Below are 15,935 nucleotides of genomic sequence, written 5' to 3' on the forward strand. Positions count from 1 at the left end.
CCATTGTTATTGTGTTAGTTATTCTCCACGTTCTTCTCCTGTTGTTCATTGTTATTGTGTTAGTTATTCTGTTTTGCACTTATATATATATTAAAATAGAATTTGCAAATCAAGCACTAGCAGGACCTACCAATAAAATTATAATAATGTCAATGAGTGTGAACAATTTCTGACGTATAACACAACCAAGACACTGATACTAGAAATAATTTTCACAAAAGCAATTAACATCAAGTGCCAAACACATCACATAGTGATCTTTCTTGAAAGCAAAACAAAAGCATACAGCCATTGAGTCATCCTGTATTTTATTTTCTTTTTGAAGTTTCAAGAAGGAAATCTGTAAAAGTAGGGCTTGAAGACATGTGAATATATGTCAAAAGAGAGTGCAAAGAAGATATATATGAAAGGAGCCAAAAACAAATTAAATTCTTAATTACAAGCAAAAAAACAAATGATAAACATCTAAAAAGAAGATTTTTGAGGCTTAATTACAAATCAATAAGAATAATTACTTCATAAGCAATGATAAACTAATGCATCTGAAAAATATATTATGCCAATGTATGTTTCTCAAATTGTAAACAAGAAAGATTACAAATCAATCCAACAACAAAGAATGAAGAGAGAGTAAAATGGTGCAACTGAATTGAAGTTTTCACAACTAGAAATTCACAAAAGAAGAAGCTTTACAAGAAACAATCACAAAGCCTTACCTCCTGGCTCCTCACTCCCCTGTGGTAAATCAACTAATAAGCAAAAATGCCAAAAATGAAATTGGAAAGGTACACTAACCTGTGTTTCCTATGTCTCCGAAATAAATATGAATCCAAAAATGAAGACAAAAGATTGAAGAGAGTATGCAAATCAATTAAGTTTTATGTTTTCACAACTAGAAATCATAAAAACCGAAACTTTACAAGTAATTGGTCACAGTGCCTTATTTCCTAGTGAGCTTTCCATTTTCTTAGAAGATGATCATAAACACCACCCTTTTTCACTTTCAAGAGACTACTCTTAAGCTTAGAAAGTGTCGAAGAATTCAACTTTATACCCTTATCGATCATATCCTCCGCATATTTGCAAGCCTCGGGAAGCTTATCAAGATCTCGCAACTTCGCAATCAACATATTCGCACTCTCCTCCAATGGCACCAAATCATTTGTGACCATGCATTTCCACACCTTCACTCCCATCTCCCAATCACCATTGTCCAAGAATATCCTAATGCCACAATGGCAATTCTCCGTGCTCGGGCAGCACTCATTCTTCACCATCTCATTGAAAATCACTGAGGCTTCTCTGAGTTTCCTGCTCTTAAGCAAGAATTGAAGCAACACATTGTAAGTCTGAGAATCCGGGAATGCACCAAAGATCACCATTTCATCAAGCAACTGCAGGGCAATGTCCATCTTGTTGTGATAACACTGCAATGAGATCATGGAGTTGAACATTGGAGTGTCCGGAAGGCAGCCATTGCGTCCTATGAGAGTGTCCCACAATGACAGCGCGCCGCGGGCGTCGTGCTGCTTGAAGAACTCATCGAGCGCGGTTCGGAAGAATTTGATCCCCGGGAAGCATCGTTTCTCTCTCAAGATCTTCAGGAAGCTCAGAGCTTCATCCGGGCCGCCAGGTGCGCGGATGAGGTTTGATAAGAAGGAATCATATGCAGGGATGTTGGAAGGTTCCCAACCGAGCGCGGTGATCATTTCGCCGAACACCTCGCGTGCAGATGAGAGGTTGTTCTCGTACTCACAGCCTTCGAGGAGAATCGCGTAGGAATCGGCGTCGGGGTGGATTTGGGAGCGGAGTCGGGAGAGAAAGTCGCGGGCTTGGGTGGAGAGACGTTCACGGCAAAGGGCGGAGAGAAGGGAGTTGAGAGCCGGGGGGTCGTGGGGGAGATCGTAGCGAGGCATGGCGTTGAAAGCGGCGAGGGCGTCAAGGGGGAGGTCGGTGGCAGCGTAGGAGGAGAAGATGGAGGCGAAGGTGGCGAGGGAAAGGAGGCGGTGGTTGTGCATGGACCGGACGGTGTCCCACATGGCTTCGAAGTGGAGGGATTTCCCGAGGAGATCGACGACGAGGTTCCAGGAGTAGGGGGAGTGTTGGTGAGGCCGGGGGAGGAGATGGCCGGCCCAGCGAAAGAAGGTGACGGCAGCGTCAGGGTGGGAGTAGGAGAGCTTGAGGACGGCCTCTACATCGTCGGGAGAAAGCGCGCGCACGCCGGAGTCATCGAGTGCGCGCTCGATCGAGGAGATGGGAGCTGTGGCGAGTATCTCGCAGAGGAGACGCGTCATCGGTGGGAGCTTCGGGGTCTCGAGGTAGCTCGGGAATCTCCGGCGCTTCGCCGGTTCCGACGACGCCACCGCCGACGTCTTCTCGATCGAACGCTTCCGATGAGACGCCATAGCTTGTCGCGAGGGAGACTGGGTGCCCTACTCTTTATTTCAACTTGGGGTTTTCCTGGATGAATCTCAACCTTAGATCTTGCCTCGTGATGGGATCCATCGCCTTTATCGCCGTCCATTCATCTTATTTGGGAAACCCATCGGCTATTGTTTCACTGTTTTTCTCTCACTCGATCTCGACGATGGAGCCCTAACCCCCGCGCAGGCGATGCTCACCTCTCTCGCGTTCCCCGCCTCTGGCTCACTTCCCAATGATCGGCACCGTGGCCTCCCTTCCGTCGCTCCACGGAGCTTGTTTTCCCGTTCTCTGATACCAATTCGGAAGGGCTGCCGTTCTGTGAAGGCAGCGTCGCCGGAAAGAAGCCTCGAGGCGTCTTGGATCCCTGCGGAGGGGAATGCTGGCGATGTATATGGCGGATGGGCTGTTTGCAAGGCCCAAATGGATGATCGCAAGGGTTGGTGCTCAAAATATGTCAAATTTATCTAAATTTCTGGAGAATTTATGTGTTTTGTTGGTTTCTTTTGCAGATCATCTGAAGTTTGTGCTTGCTGGTGTTGGGACTTCGGTGGCGATTCTCTTGGCTGTGCTCACATATCGATCAGCATCGAGAAAAGGTTTGCTGCTTTTTTGCTTTCCGCCTGCTGCTAGAGTGGGAAGTGATGAACTTTGATTCCGTGTTCTTTGCATACGCTTTCTATTCTTGTGATTCCTGATGTAGTTACTTGATACATGCATGCAATGAACTTGCTTTGCAGGTTATCAGTTTTATATTGGTGTCCCATTGCATGCTGTGCTTCCGAGGTTTAGGTCAGATGAATCTACAAATGCTGAGTGTACTGCACCCGGTGTTGATCAGGTTTCAGAGACGAAGCTTGATGGTGAACCTGTGGCGTCTGATACATCTGGACTGGATGAGAATTCTGCATCAGGTTGCCATTATAATGTTTGATTTTTTATGAACATTTCATAATTTTACTTCATTTGGTGGTAAAATATTATACATTAGTCATGCTTCTTGTATCTATATTATTTGTACAATTCTGAAAAGAGAGATCCTGGTTTGTTAATTGACTCTCTCCAAACCTAAACCATTGAGTGATATTATGCATTTGAATTATCATTCCTCAATGAAGTAAATGTGGTGAATAAAATTGGCAAATCATACTAATATAGCAGATGTAAGCTCTGAATGGCTCAAACCGAACTTGATAGTCAAATCAATGACTTGTAAAATTAATTGTCAGTCTAGGTCAAGGGAATACTAAACCATTGAGTGATATTATGCATTTGAATTATCATTCCTCAATGAAGTAAATGTGGTGGATAAAATTGGCAAATTGTACTAATATAGCAGATGTAATCTCTGAATGGCTCAAACCAAACTTGATAGTCGAACCAATGACTTGTAAAATTAATTGTCAGTCTAGGTCAAGGGAATACTGAACCATTGAGTGATATTATGCATTTGAATTATCATTCCTCAAGGAGGTAAATGTAGTGGATAAAATTGGCAAATTGTACTAATATAGCAGATGTAAGCTCTGAATGGCTCAAACTGAACTTGATAGTCGAACCAATGACTTGTAAAATTAATTGTCAGTCTAGGTCAAGGGAATACTGAAGTGAATATGCATATTATGGTACCCAGTGTTTTTCTGTTTGATTTAGATGTATCATTGTTCATGTTTTACCAATATTCATATTGTTGATCATATTTCTTGTGGACCTAACAAGCTCATCTTTATGTAGGTTTCTAATAAATGTATGTAGGCTAAAATTAGTTTAAAAGATGAACTTATGTATCTTGGGCGTAATGATGAGTATATCATACCATAGTTCCTGATCTTATTTTATATATTTTTTTTACTTGTGTTGTTTTGTGAGTGCTACAGTGATGCAAGAAAGGAAAATCAAAATTATTCATGTTGCTGCTGATTCAACCCAGCGAGAAGCCTTATTTGTACTAAAGAAGCTAAAGGTCTGTTGTCAGAGCCCATTTTTTATTATATACATTATGCATATATGCATACATGCTGGTGTGCACATACACACAGAACACGCACACCACATGTGTATGCGCTTGTATTGACAGTCTTTTCAATAATGTGCTGCAGCAGTACATAAAAACAAAGGTCATAAACCATTGTGCATAGTGCTTCATAAGTCAGTTCTTGAAGATTTTAATGGGTTTGGATGGTTTTATTGTTCAGTGTGAGAGGGCAAATTTGTTTTTAATCATTTTCCTTTATTGTCTCTAACCTCTATCAGGTTGAGGTGGTATTCTGTTCTTTGTTTGGGGAAAGTATGCTGTAGTAACAAGGAGGTTTCATTCAACACTTTATGATTTGTTGTTAAAGAAATATAGCAATTTGGTGTAAATATTTGCTATGAAAAAAAAAGGTGGATCCTTGTGGGTGTGGACATCACATGTGATTCTTTTTCTTGATTTATTTTCTTTTCCTCTTTCCATATAGTTTCTACTCATCTCTCTTTATCATTTAAGTCATATATAGGCTGGATAGTATAGGCTAATATGCACAAGTTTTGATGTTTGGTTCTTCATTTTGATGCTGATGACATCCTGACCTACTGCTTGCCAGAAATACCGGAAATGGTTATGCCTATTTGTCGCTTTATTTCTTATGAGATTGTGACAAAGTTGGGTTTCCAAATTGCTTCATTTACTTTTTGTCAGGTTGCTTGATCCACCTCTTGAATAACTTGGAAGCTATGACTTCCACTAATAACTGGATGACATTGCACATTATATTCATTTTCTGGTGAAAGTTCAATGTGCTATTGGCTTAGATACGTCAAGTATTCTTCCATTTTTGATTGTACATATTTTATTGCCTTTCATGCTACTTAGATCATTGACGATGATGTGAATCCTGATGAATTATGTACCAGAAGGGAATATGCCAGATGGTTGGTTAGAGCAAACACTCTTCTTGAAAGGTAATTGGCGAGTCAAACCTAGATTCCTTATTGTGGTTGCTCTGCTAGGAATTTGCATGGCAGCAGACTGTCAAGCATTAACTGTGTCTTGTGTACAGGCGTCCAAGGCACAAGATAGTTGCTTTGAGGCCTATGACATTTACTGGTTTGGTGGGAACTGCTTTTGATGATGTGAGCGTTAATGACCCAGACTTTTGGTGCATTCAAGGTAAGTGATGACCCCTTCGGTTTTTTGTTTTGGTGCACTATATATGATCTTAGGTCTGATAAAATGTTCATGGGAAGCCCTTGGAGAGGCTGGCATTGTTCATAGCAAGCTTGCGCCTATGGATTTCGCTCAATCGGACATTCATAGCAGTTATGATTTGCAAGGAAGATTTAATTTTTCTCCAGAAAGGTACAATCAGACCATGTTTTCTGTACAAATTAGTACAGCAGCTATGTGATACTGATCTATTTACCTAACGCAGCTTTATATCTCGGCTTGATCTAGTGAATTGGAAAGTTCTTTTGGAGTACCCATTTCAGTATAATACGGAAGCAAAGGTACGTAATATTTAGAAAACCTCTAGTTTTAGTTATATTGTGTAGTGGTGGTTCTGGTTTTACAAGTTGATATTTGTCACCCCTTCATCTGGTGTTAAAAGTTTGACTTGTCTACAGTCCAGATGTTAAGGACAAAAGCGGGGTTTTTGGATTTGAGTGTGATTAGCCTAGATACATCACCACAGCTATTGACAGATCTCATGGCGGGTGACAACAGCATAACTAGAAGAACTTTTGGTAATATTTTTCACATACTTCTTTTACCTCTAACCTAGATAAACGGGAAGCCACCAACTTTGGCAAATTGGGCCTACTCTATTGTACAGGAAACACCAGACGCCTTCAGCCGCACAAACCTGCAACAAAAGCGCAGGCTGCAGTTGCATTGGCTAGTGGCAGGATGGCGGAGGTAATTCATACTGAACTATCCAGGCTTGAAGCAGAGAAAGTATCAAGGTTAGCTGAGATGGAAGAGATCAGGTCTGAGTTCATTGAAAGGGGAGAAATACCCAGGTTTTGGGAGGAGAAACTGAACAAAGAAAAGGAGCGTGTTCTTGAGGCTGAGAAGAATTTCCATGCGGCCTTGCATGATTTGGAGATTGAGAAAAAGGCTTTAGATGAGGATCTTGCTGAATATATGAAGGAAAAAGCAGCCCTTGATTCCCAATGTCAATCACTAGTCAGACTGAGGGAAGAAGTTGATGGAATACGTGACAAGCTTTCCACCGAGAGAACTAGCTATATAGTAGAGAAAGAGAGTTTAGAGAAACAGCTCACAGATTTGCTTGAAAACCTGGAGGCTATCTCTGAAAGAAAATCAAAATTGGAAGCTGAGAAGGAAGCTACTCAAATTCTAAGGTATGTCACCATTAGTTCAGTATCTTTATCTTTTCTATAATGTAATGCCAAAACTTTCTGTATCTGTTACCAAGTTGATCACTTTCTCCATGACAGACTACTGTAATTCCGTGAATAATCCATCAATTTCCTGCAGGTCTTGGGTGGAGGAAGAGGCACAAAGAATTCAAGCACGCGCTAAGTTTTTAGCAGAAGCTGCGCGGAGATGGAACTGGAATAATAGCATTGAGTCTCAGGATGCAATCTACAATAAGAGAAATAATCCAGAATCATCATCATAGGTGATCTTCCAACATTTATTTTTGTTTCTGATGATTTTGACAATAAAATGAAACCATAAATAACTGTCATCAGTCTTAAGCTTTATTTCATTAGAAGAGGCATGTTTTATCCTCTAATAACTGTAGAACAAACTATAAGCATGGAATACAAGTTAGTTGTCTTGAGAACCAGGGACTTCAAGCATGGCATTCTTGTGATCTCATCTGTGGTTCTGGCATTTGATTCCCTTCGGAGTCGTATAATATTTGGCCGGAGAACTCTAGTGGGCGGCATTTATCACCCTTGAGGATTGTCTTCCTCCAAACGGCACCATCCTTCTCCTGCACCTTCTTCGGTAACACCATCTTCACCATACCCAGAGCTTTGCTGCTGGTGTTTGATAGGAAACTTTGCCGGCCTCCTGCTTTCCTCATCTTCGAGTTTTTTTGTGTAGTGCAGAGGAACATGATTGTCAAAGAAATGGCAACCACACCAGCAAGGAAGAAGATGAAGGATGGAGAAAATTGGAATGTTGGAGGTGTAGTAAAACAGAGAGAAGATGGTTGTTGCACCACATGCTCCTTTTGAAGTAGGGAAAGATAACTAACAAGCCAAGCAAAGTTTATCCATATAAATTTTGCTTATCATCACTATGAACAATATTGATCAAGTACATGAGAGCAACTTATTTTCTTCCTGTTTTTCAATTATCTCTTTAGATTAGAGGAACACTAGTCATACAATACTGCAAGCATTAGGATTTTCTTCACTGAATATCGTAGTAAGTCGATTAGCATCAGTAGCAATGCTGTAGATCCCTTCCCGTAGAGGAGTTGGATAGTAATGGTACTCTCTGCTGAAGTAGTCTCTTCGTCTTTCCTTCTCATCCCAAGCTGGAGGTAACGGCGATGATACATATAGGTTACCACCATGAGCATGATGATGACCTTGACCATTAGGTGCAGGTCTTGTGTCTATGGTTTCTAAGATGGTATCATTGTCATGGACATGTTGTGAGGGGGTTATAGGGGATTCCGGGTGATTTTGGTGGTTTGTTGGTGGTGGTGATGCTTCTTGTGGTTCTTCCGGTGGTGGGACAATGATCGGTGTGTTGTTAAAACTCACCGACTTGCGCACTGCTTTGTCAAACCGCACGGTATGAGTATTGTGTATGATGTGCAAGGGTGAAGCAGATGCAACCATCCCAATCTCCCTCCTCCTCTTGCCTAAGCACACAATAGAGAAATGAATCCTTAGTTTTAGAGAAAAAATTATTGAAGAAAAACACAATAAGCACTACCATTGCATCTCCCAATTGGGATTGAAGAACAACACCCCATTTCTCTTGTCCTACAAACGCACACATTGCATTAGTCTTCTTTGTTTATGAGTTTTATGTTAGTGAAGGGAATCAAATGTAAAGATATAGCACCACTACCATCATCTCAGGCTGTGTGGATAGAACTATCAATGCCTTTGAATCTATTCCTTGTGTCATCTTCACACCTCAATGTTCATGTTTCAAACCTTCTCTTTTCCTCTTCACTTTGGCATTTTATTTTATTTTTTTCTGGTATTCTTTTAAGTCATAAAGTGGTCTCAAAATAAAACTTATTTTCTCATGCTTGCTTTTCCTATTCTTGATATCTCCAAAGCCTAATCAACTTTGTTTGGTGGTGAGTCTCCATCCTTTGCCTTTTACTTGCACGTTTGCATCTCTCCATGTACTCATATGTGTATATATATATATATATATATATATATATGTAGTTTGTGATTTGAGCATTGGTAATAAACACTCACCATGAAGCTTATCACTTTAAGTATTCATGACGCATGGTTTATCACTTTGGATCTAGTGCAAACGAAGATAACTAACAACTCACTCTTCATCTTCATATATATATACATACATATATATATATATATAAACACAGCCCAACTCTTCCTGCAACTCTTGTATCCTCACCTAAAAGATCATGCATTTGTTCTTGCTATTCTTGTTATTCTCTTTAATAGAAAATGGAGTATCAGTGTCATCTTTGCCACAAGCATCAGTGAAGTGTTCATGCTCGCCGTGCGGCAGTCCTTGCAGCAATCCAAGCCCTCCACCGCCACCGCCGCCTTCTCTATCACCCCCTCCACCGCCGTCCTCCCCGTCATCTTCTTACTGTCCTCCACCACCATTGCCTTTCTATGTATCACCACCACCTCCTCCGCCGCCTTTCTATTTCTTGAATCCTCCGGGCAACTTGTATCCGATCGATCCTCAATACTCATCAAGCTCTTGCCGGAGTTACAACACTATAAGTTCGCCGGAGTCTTTGATACTAAAAGGTTTTAGTTTATGTTCCTTCAGCCTTTTCCTTCAATTGTTATATCAAATCTAGAGTGAATCAATTTGTGTTAATCAATCAGCATGTTTTTATTCTCTAGTTATGTTTTTTTATATCCTAAAGTGTAATTCTCTCAAATCAGTTGTTATAAATGCTGCTTGACTGATTATGAAACTCATCAAGTGAGAATAACATTACTAAATTATTTTAATTCATGATTAATTAAATAGACCATCACAAACTTTAGTCTTTGTTGCATTGAAAGCTCTAATTAACAAACAAGAGAATAAGAATACTTTTAAGAAAGGAACTTTTATCTAATGACAACCATGTACCCACATATCATGCCCCTACAAAGCTTCATTATTCCCTCCATTTCATACTATAACTACCATTAACTAACAAACAAACACTCATCATCTTCTTCACAACAATGGCCATTATCAAACTCTCAAACATTATCTCCACATTAATCCTCTTCACTCTTCTCTCTTGTAATGTTCTCTCTGACCAACTTGAATGTGCTAACTATCCATGTTTACCGCCACCGACATTGCCGGAAAACTGCCCTCCGCCACCGGCATCAGTTTATCTGTACCCTCCTCCCCCACCTCTTTTTCCTTCTTTTCTTCCACCTTTTGTCATCTACCTTTCACCTCCTCCTCCTCCTCCTCCTCCTCCTCCTAATCCTATCTTACCTTACTTTCCTTGGTACTACTTATCATCACCATCATCACCGGCATCTTTTTCGTCTTCCTCTCCGGCAAGAGCCAGTCTTATACTATTGATTGAGGCATTGCTTGCTATGTTACTATTTGCATGAAACATAGTTGATATGTTTTATATATGTGTATGATAGAAATTCAAAGCAAATGTAGTTTGCTATGTTACTATTTGCATGAAACATTATCCTCAATTCATAGAATGCAGTTAAACAAAGGAGTTGAAAAACATCCATGAAGTTCTGAATCTCTAATGTTTATTCATAGGCTCTTGTAATCTTTTATTTATCCAATGTTCTTTCACATTAAACATTGGACACTGATGGGATATAAGTTAAACTGGAAATCATTAATATAATCAAAAGTAACAGAGTCTCCAGAATTGATTCTCCCTCCTTCAATAACAAGACAATCACCCCTGCGTTCTTTCTTGAAAATGCCTGGTTTCTTCATGATTAATCCTCTTGGATTGAAACCATCACAAGAGACATGAATATCAGTAACAGAAACTTGACCAACATTAGCAATCAACACTGTGTATCTTTTCTGTTGCAAAGTGTCATTCCATGTTGTTTGGCCTATAAAGATGTCTGCTGGTGCACATTTTCCACCTGAAATAAACCCAGAAAAACAGAAAAATAAAATGTTATTTTCCATGGAAACAAACAGAGAGAAACCATTAAGCAAGAGAGATTCATTACCCAATGTTGTTTTGATTGAAAGCAGGAAGAGAACAGCAATGAAAACATGGAGGATTGTGTTTTGTGCCATTGCCTATACTGATTCCTATTGGAAATCTTTTGAGTTTTATAGCCATTAAACAAATGTGGAATCCATTGATTGGGAGACAATTTTAGTAACAAAGCAAGGAATTCCTTAATTGGATGAGCCAATTGCAGAAATTCATAACGGTAATAAGAATACAGAAATGGAAACAGATCAAATTTGTCCTTGAAATGCGCTCTTTAATTTTTTGTATTTATTAAAATAAAAAGGTCCATAGATACATGAAAGTATGTCAAACTCAGATGCAATGCATCATCACTTGACCTGTTTTGATTTTCTGAATTTTCCCCCTCTGTTAGTACTGCAACTTGTTGATTCAGGTTCAAGCCTTCTTCATGTTCTTACTCTTGGTTTGCAACTTAGTCGATGTAGTCGTTTGTGGAGTGACAATCTGCACCGAAGAAAACTAGTGTTTTATCAGTGTATAAAAATACAAGAGCTATATGATTAATACAGTATGAATAATAGTTCTTTGCAGAAAGAAAAAGAAAAAAGAAAATGCTCCACTACAGACCTTTTTTGTATCAGAGACTCTAGTTGTTTGAGTTTCATGATAGAAAGAAGGCATCGGTGTTGCTTTGAAATTGAGGCTCTTCCGAAGCTGCTTTATCTCAGCTTCTGTCTCTTCCTGCAAATAGAGAAAAATCAGTTGAGCATTGCAACAGGTTTGTAACTAGTGTGTTGATTGCTGACCAAAGAATCATTCCAAAAATGTCTTCATGAACCTAATGACAAATAAAACAGACAAATTGTAAAAACTGATCATCTCACAAACCTGAGTCCTCGCTAAGATTTCACTCGTCTCAGCCTCTTTCGCTCGAAATTTTTCTTCCATTTTCATTGAATACTGAACAAGGTCGGAATCTATCCAATTAGTTGTAACCCATATGCAGCAAACTAATAGATGTTCCAAAGCACATGACTGTATACCTCTTTTCTTTTTTCAGCCCTTTCATCACTTCTGAAACTGAATGCAGTACGCTGCTTACTTTCGGTTTTGGCTGGAGTAATAACCTGTTTAGGCCTACCAGGATAGAATATTCGAAGAGTTATAATTAGTTGATATAATTTTTGATTAAAAAAAAATGTTTGGCGACTTGGTTTGAATTGGGTAAAAAAGTTCAATACTTTATAGATGTGGAATGACGGATGGCACCACCCTTCTTTTCTCTTTGGTCTTTTACACTGTAAGGTATGCATAATTTGAGGTTATAAACTATACTGAATAATTCAGCATCTTGCAGAGATTTATAAGGGTACCTTCTATTTTCTTGCCGTGCTTTAGTTTTTAGAGATCCTGAAGAGCCCTGTTAATGTAGAAGAACAAATAAAAGCAAGTTAATTTGTTATCTCGCTATCCAAAAATTTTATATTAGCCATATTAAAGTGAATAAAACAGGTGATAACAGATAAATTTCTCATCCAAAAAGAAATTGACCCTATTAAATCAAGGACACAGAACAAGAAGTTTGCAAAAGAATTTAGTTTTTCTTTCTTTCTTTTTTTTATAGAAAAACATTTGTGGAGAAAATAAGCAAGTCCTTTTACCTCTGATTTTGGAGGATTGAAGCCTGAAACTGTACTTGGTGGAATACTGATAGGTGATTGCTCATCTGGTTTTGCTCTTAGCTCTTCCCTCATTTTCCTCAAAGTTTTGAAGAATTCCTTGCCGGAATGAGGTAGATTCATTTGAGTAGAGCTCTTGCTTGGAGTTTGACAAGAAGGTGGTTGAGCCTTCAATTTTGTTTCTGCACCTTTCTGTTGAACAATTGCTTTTACCTAGAAATAAATTTTTCCAAAAGAATAAAGTGATCAGAATTTGTAGAATACTCGAAAAGAGATATAGTCATAATATCAGACAGTCATCTTTGTATGCCTTGAACGCATAATTTTTACACTTTATTATAAACTTTACATGAGAAGGCCGCAACAACAAATAGCCAGGCAGGTTTGGCAAGAAAGGTTGGCACAAACTTCATTAGGCCTTATTGTTGGAAAGCTCTTATGAGTTACAATCAGGAAAACATTCAAAATTCATCTGGGCTACTATAAAGCTGCAAGAGATTATTAAACTAGGAGGATATTTTATAAGCTCTAGTACTGGTGAAGTGCAAAGGCATTCAAACTATGATTAGAAAAGGGAATCAATGAGGAATAAGAACATAAACATCAGGTGTACAGTAAAACATTCATGTTATGTAGGATCTCTGGAGATAGTTTAACAACTACTCAGCCATTAAATTAATCTTCATGATTTGTAGCATTATGAAAAGATAAATGATGATCAGTGCTCGTAAAATGACCTGGATCACCTTTATGCACATGATATCTCTTGATGCTTTGATCATTGTGTATATTTGCAGTCAATCTTACTAGCTGACTATAACTATAGAACTTGCAAAATAAACAGAAACCTAAACCAACCTGGCTAGTCACTGAAGAGGAAAAACAAACTGAATCAAATCCAACCACCAGCACCAATCTTTTGTATTGATTAAAAAAAAATAAAAATAAAAATAAGAAAGCCAAAATGCTTAAAGCACAAAAATGCATGAAGTATCACCTTTGAGATTTCTTTCATCTCCCTCAAGCTAGGATAACTATTTTTCTCAACAAAAGATCTCTGGGATAAACTATCCTCCTCAGGATATCCTTCTGTAACCCCATGTTCTTTTCCATATTTCTGATTAACAACCACATCTGAGTCATTCTCATGCAAAGGTTGAGTTTTGTCAATATGATCCACCAGTTCAACTGCAGTGCCTTGAACATTATCTTCCACAGGTGTGCATTGTTCTGAAATTCCAGAGGGTGGAATTTCTTCATGTCCATGCTCTGTCATTCCATCTTCATATCCATGCTCTGTCACTCCATCTTCATATCCATGTTCTGTCACTCCATCTTCATATCCATGTTCTGTCACTCCATCTTCAAGGTCATCTGAGATACCACGATCTTGACATTCCTGAGTGTAGATTTCACTTTCTTCATGGCTACTTTCACTAGTTAGGCATTGAGCTCCACGATCTTGACATTCCTGAGTGTGGATTTCACTGTTTTCATGGCTACTTTCACTAGTTAGGCATTGAGCTCTATCTCTACTCTGTGCTAAAAACTGATTAAGAGGCTTCTTCTTGAAGTGAGCTTCGAAATATGCTTTCTTCTGATTAACTGAACCATGGGTAGAGCACTTTTCAACCTCCTCAAGATACTTGTTGTGAGAGAACGATGATCTTCTTTCCCAAGATAATGATTCAGTCTCGAATCGTCCAAATGATATGGAACCATTATGCAAACTGTCAGCCTGACCAAATGTGCACAAAATTTTAAAAACTAAACCACCATACAAGAAAACTCAAATAATCATAAAACACATAACTTTAACATGTGATTAAGGTCACAACATATCTCGTCTCCCCAATTGATCATTGGAGAACAACACTATGGATCAAACACTCCTAATTATCCATTTACTGAAGATTGAAAGGAAAAATTAGAATGGGACATTAGTAAATGATTTAAAACAACTGAAATACAGGAAGAATATCTGCATTTTTCCTGTTGAGGCAAAAATCATATGCATATCACCGTCGGTGGGTGGGTGTTTTTTCCCAATTGTCACAACAAACAGTGAGATCCCACTTAATTATCTTTATAAACAAGAACATAAATCACAACAAGTTGGAAAGAAAACCTTCGTTTCCAAGCAATCTTCAATCTCCCCAGCCATGGAATCTCAAAGTAGCACACTGCAACAAACCACAACCACCACATTACCACAAAATCTCACTAAAAATCAAACCTTTTTCACATCTTGACACTGAAAACAACCAAATTCAGTAGCTTTCCATCAATAACTTCACATCCAGCATATGAATACTCACTAATCCACACCAAAATTCCAACCACATAAACAGCTCAGTTAGAGTATGAAATCAAAAAATTTAAGGAGGAAACACAAAAAAGGGCAAGAATTTGAACAAATTTGTCACCTTATCTCAAACTCATGGTAACTATGACTGAAGATAAATGCGTCAAATATACTGGATGAAATCCAAAGATAGAGAGCTCATTCCATGGATTACCACTTGATCTCAGCTAAGGAACTACTCCAGCAAACTTCTAATCCCTAAAACAAAACTAAAAACCCCAACTTTGGATTCGTAGAATGCCGGAAGCGAAAGTGAAGGAGAGATTCCAGGTGGAAAAACTTGAGGTTTGTTTCATCTTCACCGAAGTTAACAGCGTTAACGCCATTTAGTCAACGTTTGGTGAATTTGGAGGGAGATTTTACGTGAAAGCCCCTGAAAACTAAGTTAATTATATAGGAGACAAATGATATAACCAATTAATCCTTATAATTATTTTTTATCACACTTATCACCTTTTAATCTAGGGAAAATTACTGTTCACCCCTTGTAATTTTCAAAACTTCCCAAAAACCCCCTCCTACTTTTATACACCCCTGATGTACCCTTCGTTAGTGTTTAACTTCCCTTTTACCCCTGCACCGCTCACTTAAATGGGTCCCATGTGAGAAATCCCATTTTTGCACTGAAAATGGTGGGAAAGGAAAGCGCCAAATAACATCATGTTCAACTTTTTGCAGGGCTTTTCACTGGCTTTTCGATAGACAATGTCGAGGAGTTGCATTACATCTTGTTGTTCTCCTCATTATCATACCCGAAATATATAAACTGCTTTCAAAAAGAAAATGAAATTGATTTCCATCGGATTGGTCAAGTGCACTTCATCTTCAAATGAGTCATGAGTCGATTTTATTGTCGAGGGTACGACGATGTGCCATCGTCGCTCTCTCGTTTATGGTTGTAAAGTCAGTATTACGACGAGAAGAACTATTGTTTAAATAATGTTTAACTATTTGCTATTATCCGCTTAATACTTGCCATCTCGGGTTTAACATTATCTTTACATGTATAACTATTAATATTAACGTGTAAATTATCAAAGTCTCGCGTAAAACGGAGATCTTTTTCGTTTGATCCGAATTGTTGGCCAGTGTGCAGGGCGGTGGCGAGGTTATAGTATCCCGTGCGATAAG

At 38.8% G+C, this 15,935-nt stretch overlaps 6 protein-coding genes across 11 annotated transcripts; 2 read left to right on the forward strand and 4 right to left on the reverse strand.

Annotated features, from left to right (window-relative positions):
* Positions 1-859: 859 nt before the first annotated feature.
* LOC120280824 (pentatricopeptide repeat-containing protein At1g77360, mitochondrial-like) lies at positions 860-2,428 on the reverse strand. Its single transcript, XM_039287775.1, has one exon. The coding sequence runs from the start codon at positions 2,403-2,405 to the stop codon at positions 948-950; it is 1,458 nt and encodes a 485-aa protein (XP_039143709.1). The 5' UTR covers positions 2,406-2,428; the 3' UTR covers positions 860-947.
* Positions 2,429-2,599: 171 nt separating this feature from the next.
* On the forward strand, positions 2,600-7,230 carry LOC120280823. Its single transcript, XM_039287774.1, has 11 exons — positions 2,600-2,860; positions 2,934-3,020; positions 3,162-3,335; positions 4,299-4,384; positions 5,276-5,364; positions 5,463-5,572; positions 5,650-5,761; positions 5,835-5,910; positions 6,033-6,147; positions 6,237-6,768; positions 6,905-7,230. The coding sequence occupies exons 1-11, from the start codon at positions 2,614-2,616 to the stop codon at positions 7,047-7,049; spliced, it is 1,773 nt and encodes a 590-aa protein (XP_039143708.1). The 5' UTR covers positions 2,600-2,613; the 3' UTR covers positions 7,050-7,230.
* A 403-nt stretch (positions 7,231-7,633) lies between these two features.
* Positions 7,634-8,731, reverse strand: LOC120280826. 3 transcript variants are annotated; one of them, XM_039287780.1, is made up of 3 exons: positions 8,468-8,731; positions 8,330-8,379; positions 7,634-8,255 (listed from the first exon to the last, which is right to left on the reverse strand). In XM_039287780.1, the coding sequence occupies exons 2-3, from the start codon at positions 8,367-8,369 to the stop codon at positions 7,765-7,767; spliced, it is 531 nt and encodes a 176-aa protein (XP_039143714.1). In that variant the 5' UTR covers positions 8,370-8,379; positions 8,468-8,731; the 3' UTR covers positions 7,634-7,764. The 3 variants fall into 3 exon arrangements, with proteins under 3 accessions (XP_039143714.1, XP_039143715.1, XP_039143713.1); XM_039287781.1 differs by having other exon boundaries at positions 8,462-8,480; XM_039287779.1 differs by lacking the exon at positions 8,468-8,731 and having other exon boundaries at positions 8,330-8,459.
* A 1,067-nt stretch (positions 8,732-9,798) lies between these two features.
* LOC120280464 (leucine-rich repeat extensin-like protein 6) lies at positions 9,799-10,188 on the forward strand. The gene has a single exon (XM_039287316.1). It carries the CDS (start codon positions 9,799-9,801, stop codon positions 10,186-10,188), a length of 390 nt encoding a protein of 129 aa, XP_039143250.1.
* A 139-nt stretch (positions 10,189-10,327) lies between these two features.
* Positions 10,328-15,105, reverse strand: LOC120280710 (protein WVD2-like 7). 4 transcript variants are annotated; one of them, XR_005542389.1, is made up of 11 exons: positions 14,866-15,105; positions 14,568-14,756; positions 13,437-14,177; positions 12,422-12,652; positions 12,134-12,180; positions 12,002-12,058; positions 11,804-11,897; positions 11,649-11,720; positions 11,388-11,501; positions 11,138-11,264; positions 10,328-10,698 (listed from the first exon to the last, which is right to left on the reverse strand). XR_005542389.1 is itself a non-coding variant. In XM_039287643.1 (11 exons), the coding sequence occupies exons 3-11, from the start codon at positions 14,601-14,603 to the stop codon at positions 11,196-11,198; spliced, it is 1,461 nt and encodes a 486-aa protein (XP_039143577.1). In that variant the 5' UTR covers positions 14,604-14,622; positions 14,705-14,756; positions 14,866-15,105; the 3' UTR covers positions 11,045-11,195. The 4 variants fall into 4 exon arrangements, 3 of the variants coding, with proteins under 3 accessions (XP_039143577.1, XP_039143576.1, XP_039143575.1); XM_039287643.1 differs by lacking the exon at positions 10,328-10,698 and having other exon boundaries at positions 11,045-11,264; positions 14,568-14,622; positions 14,705-14,756; XM_039287642.1 differs by lacking the exon at positions 10,328-10,698 and having other exon boundaries at positions 11,045-11,264; positions 14,568-14,622.
* On the reverse strand, positions 10,388-10,858 carry LOC120280465 (TPD1 protein homolog 1-like). The gene is made up of 2 exons (XM_039287317.1): positions 10,789-10,858; positions 10,388-10,698 (listed from the first exon to the last, which is right to left on the reverse strand). Exons 1-2 carry the CDS (start codon positions 10,856-10,858, stop codon positions 10,388-10,390), a joined length of 381 nt encoding a protein of 126 aa, XP_039143251.1.
* Positions 15,106-15,935: the final 830 nt, after the last annotated feature.

Source organism: Dioscorea cayenensis, chromosome 17 (assembly GCF_009730915.1).
Source record: "Dioscorea cayenensis subsp. rotundata cultivar TDr96_F1 chromosome 17, TDr96_F1_v2_PseudoChromosome.rev07_lg8_w22 25.fasta, whole genome shotgun sequence".
Lineage (NCBI taxonomy): Eukaryota > Viridiplantae > Streptophyta > Magnoliopsida > Dioscoreales > Dioscoreaceae > Dioscorea > Dioscorea cayenensis.